The sequence below is a fragment of the Ctenopharyngodon idella genome, chromosome 5 (assembly GCF_019924925.1).
Source record: "Ctenopharyngodon idella isolate HZGC_01 chromosome 5, HZGC01, whole genome shotgun sequence".
Taxonomy (NCBI): Eukaryota; Metazoa; Chordata; class Actinopteri; order Cypriniformes; family Xenocyprididae; genus Ctenopharyngodon; species Ctenopharyngodon idella.
Window position 1 is genome coordinate 2,105,891 of NC_067224.1, and position 13,284 is coordinate 2,119,174.

A 13,284-nucleotide genomic window follows, 5' to 3' on the forward strand; every position below is an offset into this window, starting at 1 on the left:
ACTTGAAAATTGGTATGCAATGTCTTGGTCGAAGGTGCCATGAATGTCTATGAGGACCTTCGTGTCTCTCAAAAAAACATGGCTGCTATTGGCCTGTGAATTTTGAAAACCTGTTTGACGAGGTTAACAGAGGCCGATCAAAATGAAACTTGGTGTTTGACTCTAGACTCTAGTGGACTGTGTGAAGTATGAAAGAAATCAGCCACCGGGTGATACATATCACACATAAACAATATTCATAGCATATGTTGAACAACTTCTGTGTTAAAATAAGATATTTCTTTCTAAGAAAATTAGGCTCAGATAATGAAAGAAATTAGCTTAAATATTTCATGAGGTTTACCAGTGCTATGCTTAGGGTTAGGGGTTGTTGACTAGTGCAGGTTAATTATTTAATAGTATTTATAGCTCCTAACCAACTGCAGATTCCTCAATGGTGATAGTCGACAGATTTTATTTTACTGGTATAATGAAATAGGTAACTAAATAATAGTTATTTTAATAAACCATTAAAACCTGTCCTTTATTGTCTCTTATTGAATGATATATAATAACAATGTTTATTAAAAAGTTGTCAGTGAGCCCAAAAATTGTAGCAGCATTCCTGGTTCATCAAAACAGTTTCAATAAGTAATTTTTTAGGGAAAAAAACATTCTAGTAGAAAAAGGATCCCACACACTACAGCTTGCATATAAAAATATAACTATGTTTTGGTCACTCGACCTTCGTCAGGTAAATAATACAGTCAAAACATAAAAGTCCAAGGAAAATGACAAAGAGATTATAAGAAATAAAATATATAATATGCTCTGTGTCTCACAGTCTTTGATTAGAACTGTTTTTATCACATTTTTATTGTTTCGTTTCAGGTCACACATCAAAAATGGAACAAAGTTTAAACTTGGTATTACTGGGGAAAAAAGGAGCTGGGAAAAGTTTATCAGGAAACACATTACTGGGACGAAACGCTTTCATATCGAAGAAAAGCGGAAAATTAGTCACACGAGATGTTGCTGTTGAATCTGAAACCCTCGATGGACTGTCAATCACTGTTTATGACACACCAGGATTCTGTGGCACAGAGATGAGTGAAGATGAGATTCAGCAGATGATCAAAGAAAAGGTTTTCCAGAAATGTGAATCTGGCCCCTGTGTGTTTCTGCTGGTCATCAAAGCTGAAAGCTTCAATGAAGAAGAGAAAGAAACTGTGGAGAAGATTGAGAAGCTGTTGGGAGAAAACCACTTTGAGAAAACCTGGATTCTCTTCACCAAAGGAGACGAACTGAAGGAAGAAAACATGACAATAGAAGAATTCCTTGATGAGTTTGAACCCTTAAAGAAACTTGTTGAGAAATATGATCAGAGATTCCATGTGTTCAATAACAAGATAAAAAGTGACCAATGTAGAATCCTGCTTACAAAATGATCCAGAGATCATTCGGGTTAAAGGGTAAGTCTTATTACAACTGAATATATTTTTGGTGTTTGTGGATCATATTGTTAGTAAGTCTCTCAGATTTGTCCTGATTGTCTGCAGAGCTGCAGGAGAACACATTTTAAAGTAATACACTTCCCAAATATATGTAATAAGTATATTACAAGACTGTGATACAAATAATGCCATCAAGTTTTGTCCCCACAACATTTTGAAAGCTATTCTCAACTTGAGATATGGCTATTTCACATTCAGGCAGCATTTGTGTACCAGTGAACCCAAAAATGATCATTCTGTCATCATGTATTCATCCTCATGTCATTACAAATCTTTGTTTCTCATCTTTGTTGTCATCATTTTTATCCATCCATAGAAATCTATGCAAGTAAGATTTTCATGCTCAAAAAGTACATAAAGACATGGTAAATGTAATCCATATGAATGGAGCGATTTAAACCTGAAGAGACACAATCGCTTTATATGATGAAGAGATTTAATTTAGACTTTTATTCACATATAAACATTGATCAATGCACATACAGTTGCAAGAAAAAGTATGTGAACCACTTGCAGAAACTGTGAAAATGTGCAAAATTTTAACAAAATAAGGGAGATAATGCAAAATGCATGTTATTTTTTATTTAGTAGGAAACACGATGCATTAAGAGTTTTGAACAGGATGAAGAGGTCCAAATTTGTCTTACTTCGCTTGAATATCATTTTTTTTCATTTAGTACTGCCCTTCAGAAGCAACAGAAGATACTTGCATGTTTCCCGGAAGACAAATTAAGTACAATATTCCTTGATCTTCAAATTCAAAAAGTTTTCACCCCCCGTCTATTAATGCATCATGTTTTTTTCTGGAGCATCACTGAATGTTTGAACCTTTTTTAATAGTTGTGTTTGAGTCCCTCAGTTGTCCTCAGTGTGAAAAGACAGATCTCAAAATCATTCAGTCACTGCTGGAAAGGGTTCAAATATGCAAAAATACTTACTCAGGACAGTACTAAATAAAAAAATAACATGCATTTTGCATTATCTCCCTTATTTTGTTAAAATTATTAACATTTTCACAGATTATGCAGATTATACTTTTTCTCGCAACTGTACATAGTGGGCATCAAATGTGGTAAATGGCAGCTCAAGTGCAAGACCCAATGTGGTTTGATTGATATGTCACGGTATTTAATTTGGGTCCTGTATACATGAGTTGATCAATCATTTCATTGGATAATGAATACTGACATAAATTTAGGTTTCTTCATAATACAAATACAACCTTACCTTGAAACGTGTTTTTAAAAAGTAGTTTACATGTGCATTACATTTATTTAGAACACAAAAATGTGCACACATTGTGTCAATGATGTTCAGAAGAGAGGCAGAAAGTTGGTAATAATCAGTGCAAAGCCTCAGACCCTTAATAATGTATGTTGCATTGCCTTATATAAATGAGGTTTTTATGGTCAGTGTTGTGTGATGTCCAGTTAATTTGGAATTCATGAAAGCACAAGGAAAATAGTTGAATTCTGCTAGAGAATGGTGAAACAATAAAAATCTAAAGTGCAACATGAGGATAAAGCATTATTCTATGTATAACAATTAGAGGAGCGCTACCTATCCATTCTTAACCTCCTCTGATGAATATAAAGTCCTTGCGAATAGAAAACAATGGCCCTCCTTTAATGTTGATGACAATATGAATATATGGATTATTTAAGACTTATACCTCTGCTTTAAATCACACAAATTTGATTTGGACAACATTCAGACTGACCTCTGTTTTCTCTTTTATTCAGCAACAGTTGGAGGGAGGCTGCAGAGAAGGATTCCTGCCATCAGAGAAAATACCTCGTTCAGAAGAATTGTTCTTATGGGTAAAACTGGTGCTGGGAAAAGTGCAGCTGGAAACACAATATTGGGACAGAAAGAGTTTGAATCTGAGTTGAATATGTCTTCAGTATCACGTCAATGTTTAGAGAAACACACCACTGTTTCAGGCAGGACATTGTCTGTAGTTGATACTCCTGGATTTTTTGACACAGAGATGAAACCTGAGCAGTTAATGAAAGAGATAGGCAATTGTGTTTATTTATCCAGTCCTGGACCTCATGCTTTTCTCATTGTGTTTCCTGTGAATCACAGATTCACTGATCAGGAGATGCAGATTGTTGACCTTATTGAAACATTTTTTGGAGAGGAGGTGTCAACATACTCCATTATTCTCTTCACTTATGGAGATCTGCTAAAAGGACAGTCCCTAGAGAAGAACATTGAGCAGAACAGTAGATTAAGACATCTAGTTCAAAAATGTGGAGGCAGATTTCACATCTTCAACAATGAAGATCAGAATAACAGAGAGCAGGTGAATGATCTCCTGCAGATGATTGACAGAATGACAGAGCAGAATGGTGGATACTACAGCAATCAGATGTTAGAAGATGCTCAGAAATTTAGAGAAGAGCAAGAAAAGAGGAAACAGAGAGACAGAGAGCGGGGAAAACTAATGGCAACAGAAAATGAAGATGAATTAAAAAAATTTGTTACTATGTATATAGGTAGGTTCATTTTTCCAGCTTTTGCATTAAATGGTTTAGAAAAAACTGCTGTTGCTGTGGGAGTGGGAACAGCTGTTGGTGCAATAATTGGCACAGTTGGTGGGCCTGTTGGAGTAGTTCTTGGTGGAGCCGTTGGTGCAGCTGTTGGTGGAGTTGTTAGTGGAGCTGCTAATAATGTTGTTGGGGCTGCTGTTAGTACTTTTGGTGCTGTTAGATCTTTTTTGAGCCGTATGAAATGGTGATTGGTTTACAGGGTTCAAAATCATGTTCTGACAGAGATTGCCCACACATCAGCCCAACCCTCCACTCCTGATCCATGCTCCTCCATGTATATATTTGTATATATTTCACTATAGTTACATAGTTTAAAAATTCAGGATCACATTTCCACAAGTAAAAAACAAAAACAAAAAAACAAATAGAAGGAACCTAAAACTAAAACACATTATCTATCTTTTCATGATGAAAACATTTTTACTGAATCAATATCTGACCACAAACTGAACCTCAAGATATTGTTACCTTCATTTAAGATAAAAGAAAAATAGCTAAAAGCTGACATATACTAACTGAAGCATGTCTACTGAATGTTTCCATGGTTATATGTTTCCAATTAAATTATTATATGAAATTATAATTAAATATTCAGCTAACAAATATTAAAGCTGCAATATGTAAATTTTCACCACTAGAGGTCACCTATTCAAAACAAAGGCATAGCTTGACGACACCGAGTTTGAGTGCAGAATCATGGGAGATATCGTCTTCACCTCACAGCCGGTGGAAAAGAATCCGATGGGACTCGGGCAGAAATCATGTTCATGGATGAGATTGTTAACGTTACTGTACGAAGCAGAGCGGCTGGACTTTTATTATGCCACAGTCGCCGCTTCCGCTTCTTCCAGTCATGAGTATGAGGTAACGCAGCGCTGTTTATCATATTAGATACATTTGACTGTGTTGAAAATGATGTTATAACGTTACTCTGTGCGTTCGCTCGGCGGCTGCTGTGAGACACTGTTACTCACTGCAGTAAGATTTTACAATATCATATTAAATGCTGGATGGCTTGTGTTGATAAATGGCATGCAATTAATTTTAAAGAGTATGAAAATTCTGTATTACTGTTACTAAAAATAAAGCTGCATCTGATTATGCTATGTTAGCTACTTGACAAAATAGTGTTTTTCTCTGAGGCATGGTAAAGCATGGTATTCACAAAAAAATTAAGAAAATTATATTTAAACAATAAGACTAAACGTGTTGAGCTATATAACAATTAGTTTTCTGTCTATAAATGTATCAAAACAGTTGTTTCCTTGTCTAATAAAGCATGTAAATATTAAAGCATCTTTGGTGTTTCCATGGTTTCTACAAAATAAAACTGTAAACCGAGGGTAACGCGGGTATGACGCAAGTGACAGGCGACTCCTCACACGTCCTGGAGCCTTGATTAAAATTCATGATTTTCTCACGATTTACAAATAGTTGGAAACATTTGGGATATTGTAAGTACTGAACAAAATATATAACACTGGCCTAGTGATTTTTGGATATTTTACTGCAAAATTCTTACACATTGCACCTTTAATTAAACTTTTCAAAAGGTTTTATGTTTTCTCTCCATGCATGACCCACAGCGGAATCTATTACACCAAACTAAATAATTGCCATACAATAGCTTATAAAATATAATATAGTTTTTATTTTTGACCATTTATATGTCCCTGTCATCACGTATACTGAATCCTAACTCCAGCTTTAAATGTATGTATCTCAAATCATGCTTTATACATTTACTCATATGATAGGGTGTTCAAATCTTTATGGTTTAACATTTGCAACTGTTAGATTAAAGGAAAATCATTTTGTCATTTGTGCAGTAATGGATCTGACATTGATAACAAAGTACCAGTGATGCCTTCACTGTTAAAGGGCACAAAACCATGTGGCTGATCCCAGCAAGACTTCAACTCAGACACTGATGCTTTACGCCTGCAAAACAAACTGAATGTCATGCATGTGTTGATGAAAAACAAGCAAACAGCTACAGTGTAAAATATAACAATAAATAAATAATAATAATAATAAATAAATAAATAAAAATGAAAAAGGCAGTGAAGTTGGCAATCTTGAGGAGACTAAAAACACACTTGCCATCAAACAAAGAAGCAAACAGGTGATTCTTTACTGCTTCATAAAACATCTATCTATCTATCTATCTGTCTTTTTTTTTTTTTTTAATTTTATTAAAACATTTCAAATAACAAACAGGCATTAACATATTATCACTGTTAAAGACATTATCAATAACGCCAAGCAGCATAGCCTACTGTGAACAACATGGAAAGCAAATTATATCATTATACATTTCAGGCTTGACATATTTCTTGTATAAAGCTGCACCAGACAATTTATATGATTAATACCACACTTTTACTCAAAACCGACTTTAAACCACCATTGAGTGTTTGTAATAACTTCCGATTGCGATCTAATGTGGGTTTTGATCATATAAAAAGCTATAAATACCAGATTTCAACAACATTACAAGCAGCCAATCACTACACTCGCTTAGCATGTAAACATCCTTTATTGCCGTGAAAATAACCTAAAAGCATGAAAATCACATACAAATCATATTCTGTTGTAATCATATGTTTATTACTATGGAAGTTAATTAATGCCAAATGTTTTTGAAATAAAACAGCATGTTGAATTGCACTAATTGAAAAAATGTGCATTGCATTAACCGTGCTTGTGTTTTAATGCATTGTATTTTAAGGGCTTGCATTTTTATGGGCTGAAATTCAACATGGTTTAATATTTAAGCTGTGAATATTTTAATTAAAAAATTTTTACACACATTTTCATTATTAAAAATTCTGAGATTCAAATTCACCTTTCAGATTTCACTTCCAACATATTCAGTCTGTGTAAAAAAACAACATTCAACAGGCAATTTTCGGTCCATTTTATTTAGCTTTACAAATTCGCTTCCACAAATTCAGTGGTTTAAATTCAACAGAATATTCAACATTTCACATCCGGGAACTGCAGGAATAGCAGTAGATTGCCGATGCATTTCTACATCTGCTGTTAATCGTCCTCACCAGCAGGTGCCGCAAGTGGCTAAGAACAACGAAGAACAGCGCAACGGCTAGAGAGACTCATTCATCCACAAAAAAACAATTTACAGAAGTAGAGCAAGTGTTAAGTGTATGTGATGATTATCAGGTCCAGTATATATGCTGAAAAGCTGATTCTCCCTAGCTGTTGTTTGGGTCTTCATGTCATTCCAAACTTCCATGATTTTCATTTTTCTAGGCTGCCGTTACAGTGATCATGTCTGGACAAGGAAAAGTACTGATGATAGTAAACAAAGAGTAATAATGAAACACTCAAATAAACTGTAGAAGTATTAATGCCATCAGCTGTGTGATGTCGTCTACCAAGCACACGACATCTCAGACGCGGCGTCACTGTTGCGTCGAGTGCGGACAGGAGACCAGCCGTATTCTGATTGGGCGTCATCGGTCACATGTGACCGGCCCCAGCGGGCGGAGGTTCTGAGCCCCTGCTGTTTGCCCCTAAAACTGCGGGGTTTGGCGTTCATCTGCGTGAACAACAAAACAAAAATCATAAATAATTATAAACACAGTGGCAATTACAATACAAGACTTCTCCAGAGTGAGCCAGTCACATGACATTTACAGCTCAGATGATTGGCTATGAGCAAATATGGCTGATTTTGAATCAAAGACTTCCAGAGAGTCTTGCGCCAGTCGAGCAGCAGCCATTGAGTGAAGATTCTTTTTCATTGTGACATATTTTGTTTTGTTTTTCAACAAAAAAATAAATTAAAAATTGATACATTCTTCAAATTTTGCTTCTTAAACTTAAACAAATCTTTTGTCTTGTCTGTGTCTTGTTTTCCGTACAAGTAATCTCAAAATATATTTACTTAGAAAGCAAAATGACCAAAGATATTAAAAATTTATAAAAATTGAGTGAAATTATGCTTAAAACAAGAAAAAAGAAGAAATATCATATATATATATAATTACATTTTTGAGAAAACTAGAATATTTTGCTCAAATAAATGTATCTTATATTTACTTGGAAAGCGAAATGAAAGCAAAGATATTGAGTTATTTTTTCCAAAAAAATGCATCAAAATTAAGTTGGGAAATAAATACTATTATTCTATAATAAACTTACTTCAAAAGGGAAACAAGATTTTTTTTCTTAGCCCATTGGCAGATATTTTGTCATTTTAAACAACAACAACAACAAAACTGTCAGAAAACAATAATTAATAAGATGTAATTTTGCTTCTCAAATAAATGTATCTTGATGTAAGAATGTTTAGATATTTGTACTGGATGTAAGACAAAAATAAATAAGAAAATCATTTCCGCTGTGTATACAACACACTTCTCGCTATAGTTGATGGTTTGCAGGTTCTGCAGTAATGTTGTGTTCAGTGTCTGGAGTCAGATAAAAGCAGCTGTTCACAGACCTGCACAAACACGGCCGTGTTCATCTGTAGAGTCTCCACGCGATCGGTCAGCTGTCCGAGCCAGTCCACGTGCTCAGAGATGCACTGTTTCATATCGTCATTATTCTGTGAGGATCAGATGAAGCACATGAGACGCTGCTCATCTATAAACACACAACAGCAGTGATGAGAAGAGAGAAGCAAACCTCTGATAAAGCGTCCCGCAGGTCCACGGCCGACAGACGGATGTGCTCCAGTTTATCAGTGTGTTCCTTGAGTCTGTCCTCCAGCTCCTGCATCATCATCAGACCTTCATCGGCCTTCAGCGTGTGTCTGCCGGACATTCCTCACACAAACAACGCAATTCACACTCATTGCTTTATCATTTGGCTCATTTGATTATGCTTTTAGCTGCCAATCATACCAATGCTCAACTGCAAAATAACATGCATCATCATCATCATCATCACTGCCACATTTGCACTGTAAATTTGTCACAAAAACCAAACCTTACATCACAGCCTTTTCATTCACAGATATCTATGGAAGCTTGTTTCTACCACATAATAAATAATTGTATCATTTTAGTTAAATGTAAATTGCATGTTTACATAATTTTCTTGCATATGCATGGGTTTTGATGGCATAGTTGCACATCAACCTCTACAGTGGACCCTAGTGCATCATCCTATACATTGCCACCTAGTGGCAAGCCATTGTTTGTCAATTTTTTTGCCCTTTAAACCAAGATGGCCAATGGCGAGTCAGAAATGCAAAGTTGCTCTGGAATTGCTAAAAGACTCTTGCAGGTAAAAAAAAAAAAAAAAAAAAAAAGTAGCATCAAGCAATATCTAATGAGTCATATCACAGTTAAATTGTCCAAGTAATGATTTTAGATTGGGAGGAAATTCTGATTAATCATCTGTCCACTAAAGTGGACATCATGCGTCAATAGCTATATTTCAGCTACAATTCATACTATTACTGTGAGACTTGTTTTTGAAAATACTTCATCTACAGTAACTTTTTTTGACTGTAAATAAGTGTATTTGTGTTATTAGAATGTAATATGCATTAACATCAAAAAGTAATCTGATTACATACATAATGTACGTTACAAGTAATTACATGTACGCTACTTGTAATGCATTACTCGTTACATCGAAAAAGTAATCTGATTCAGTAATGCATGTTACTTGTAATGCATTATTCGTTACATCAAAAAAGTAATTTAATTACGCAATGTACATTACTTGTAATGCATTACTTTACTCGTAACATCGGAAAAGTAATATGATTACGTAATGCATGTTACTTGTAATGCATTTACTCTTTACATCAAAAAAGTAATCTAATTACGTAATGCACGTTACTTGTAATGTTTCTTTACTCCTTACATCAAAAAGTCATCTGATTATGTAATGTACGTTACTTGTAATGCATTACTTTACTCGTAACATCAAAAAAGTAATCTGATAACGTAATGTACGTTACTTGTAATGTTTCTTTACTCCTTACATCAAAAAGTCATCTGATTACTTAATGTACGTTACTTGTAATGTTTCTTTACTCCTTACATCAAAAAGTCATCTGATTACTTAATGTACGTTACTTGTAATGTTTCTTTACTCCTTACATCAAAAAGTCATCTGATTACTTAATGTACGTTACTTGTAATGTTTCTTTACTCCTTACATCAAAAAGTCATCTGATAACGTAATGCATGTTACTTGTAATGTTTCTTTACTCCGTACATCAAAAAAGTAATCTGATTCAGCAATGTATGTACTTGTAATGCATTATTCGTTACATCAAAAAAGTAATCTAATTACGTAATGTACGTTATTTGTAAAGTTTCTTTACTCCTTACATCAAAAAAGTAATCTGATAATGTAACGCACATTACTTGTAATGTTTCTTTACTCCTTACATCAAAAAATCATCTGATTACGTAATGCACGTTACTTTTAATGCATTACTCGTAACATCGAAAAAGTAATCTGATTACATTATGCATGTTACTTGTAATGCGTTACCCCCAACACTGCTCATTTCAGATGAGATTGAAAACACCTGATCGCGAGGTTTTCTCAGAGGAGAGCTATGTTAGAAATGTGTCCATCTTGAACATAATCAGAATGATCAGCTAATAAGGGTAAATCAACATACTCCAGTAGACTGGAGGAAGCTTGAACGTTTTCTACATAATCTGAGTTGGATTTCCACAGTTTTACCTTGAAAGGTTGTAGAGATCTCTGATGGAATCACGTCCTCATGTTCTGATATCAAAGACATGCAAAGTTCAACTTGTATGAAGTTCAACTGCATTTGCAATATTTTGCGTTTATATTTTTTGTATATATTTTATAGTTTTCACATGATTTTATATAATTTTATTCATTGGTTTGTTACATACACACAATATTGCTGTGTTATTACTGTATTATCATATTTAACACAATATCTCTTCAGTTAAAACCATAAACGCATACTGTCTACTCAAGTGGAATCTGAAAATCGCTTTTTCAAAAATATGTGTAAAAAAATTATTTAAAATCTTGTTTTTCATTGACTAAGAGCAACAAAAACATAGGGGAAAAATCCTGATTGAGGTTGTCAAAATTCATGCATGAAAGGGTTAAAATTAAAACACTAACATGAGTGTTATGAATGTAATACCTTTGCTCTGACTAAAAGTCTGTTATAAGTATCAGTGTTTGAATTAATGTTTCTGAATATGATATCGATAACGTTCTTCGATCCGTTAGCAGTCACACACTGTTTTTCACAAAAAAAAAAAAAAAAAGTTGTAAAGATTATTGTAGTAGGCTGTTTTACAAAAAAAAAAAACAAGTGACGCTTTTCATGTTACTTGTCGTTTCTTTGTAATTATTTGTGAAATGTACTGGCAATTTCTGAGTGAAAATTGTTTCAGAGCAACACAATAACTGCATCTATGCAAAAGTAAATCACGCATCTGTCGCTTTTTGCACAATCCAAAACATTTGCGCCACGAGCTGAAAGTTTTCTTATGAATATTCGCCATCAAACGAAATCTAAAATGACAAACGCACGCGATAACGAGATCAGACCTGCCCAACACACACACACACACACACACACACACACACACACACAAAACACCACCGCCAGAGAAACTCGTGTCTGAATAAGGATAAAGTTTGGATCCACCCGTGTTGAATACAGCTCGTCAATATGCGCGATACTCACTGTTCAAACGGTTCAGCTCTGCTTCTCTTCCGAGAATCTGCTGTAGATCCGGAGGACCGGAGCTCACGGGGAAAAAATGCGCGGAATTCACTCACCGAGCCACGTCACCAGCCCACTAACTACACACACAACACACAATAATGCAAAGATCTACACACACTGTATGCGTCGCGCTGGATAAAAGCATCTGCCAAATATAAAACTGTAAATCGTATGTCATATAATTCAGGTCACTAACATTGAAAGATGACCAAAACAAAAACAAAAACAAAAAAACATTTTGTAGTTGGAAGACTAAATATTAATAATAATTTTATAACTTTTTAATTATATAAGAGTAAAAATATAATGAATATGTAATATAGAGTTTTTTTTTTTCCAAATTGCTCATCTCCAGAGAGAATTTTTCACGCTATTGAATGGCTTTTCTGAGGTAAATGTAACATCACGTGATATTGTTCTCAAGATGTTTTATTGACGTCTTTCCGCGGTTGAAACACTGACTGAGCGATTACATGAGAGATGATTAATTTCAGTAAGTTTCTTGTCCAAATACCCTCGAATGCTCATTCATGTTTATTTTGTGATAACTAGTAAACAGTGTTGGGCACGTTACTTCCAAAATACATTATGGTTACTGTCATTTAAAAGTAATTAGTTACATTACAATATTACTGTCTCTGAATTGTAATGCGTTACACTACTTTTGTGTTACTTTTGAGTTACTTTCACCAAGAGTAGTTTATTGCTGCTCATTATACATCCAGTGGAGGGCGATGTGGTATAGAATGACTGTGTAGGCCAGTGATCCTCCAGGGTGGCTTGGAGATAAATTAAAATTTTTAAGATAACTTAAAATTAATTTAAATATATTAATATAATTCATTAATTGTATTATTAATACATTAAATATTAATAAACACCACATCTCTATGTATTCTGCAATTGTTTCGGAGCAGCACACACCGTTTCTCATCCTGTACATCACTGTAATCATCCTTACCTTAATTACAATCATCATTCATCAAAACTTTATTAGCGACACAAGTTTTCTTTATCCAGCTCCAGCATGTGCTGTTTGATTGACAGCTCTAGCGATTGTAAAGGGAGCGTTCTTTGATAGCTTTCTATAATTTAATCACCGTTTAAATAGCAGATTATTTTCATCCTACTAAGAAAAACAATGTGAAGTTGAGCGTTTAGTCACTGGTTTGGTTTACTGACAATCAAATACTGCAAAGCCTGTGCTAAAATGCGACTGATTTACCAAAGAATCCACAGTGAAATGTACCGAATGCAAATAAATAAAGCTCAACTGAGACATTCACATTGTTGATAATAAATAACCATATTCCCAGCATTAGGATCCTTTGAAAGGTAATGTTTTTTTGTCCTGCTTTTCTCTCCTCCTCATCTCACTAACACTTACAGGATATTCTTATAGTACGATGACCTTTGTTGAAGAAAAATTCATTTTATTAATTTTGCATGCTTCTACTCATATGCTTATGGAACATTGTGTAATGCTTGCTTTACCTATAACAGCTTTGAAGTCAGT

General features: G+C 34.4%; 1 protein-coding gene across 3 annotated transcripts in view; it reads left to right on the forward strand.

Annotated features, from left to right (window-relative positions):
* Positions 1–13,284, forward strand: part of LOC127512615 (GTPase IMAP family member 8-like) — a 139,544-nt gene that overhangs the window by 3,838 nt on the left and 122,422 nt on the right. The window contains exons 2-3 of one of the 3 annotated variants that reach the window (XM_051893676.1): positions 871–1,451; positions 3,236–3,484. In XM_051893676.1, the coding sequence (XP_051749636.1) occupies positions 885–1,427 (543 nt within the window). In that variant the 5' untranslated portion in view covers positions 871–884 and the 3' untranslated portion in view covers positions 1,428–1,451; positions 3,236–3,484. Of the gene's footprint in view, positions 1–870; positions 1,452–3,235; positions 5,345–13,284 lie in introns of those variants that run through there. The other 2 variants (XM_051893674.1, XM_051893677.1) reach the window with 2 other exon arrangements.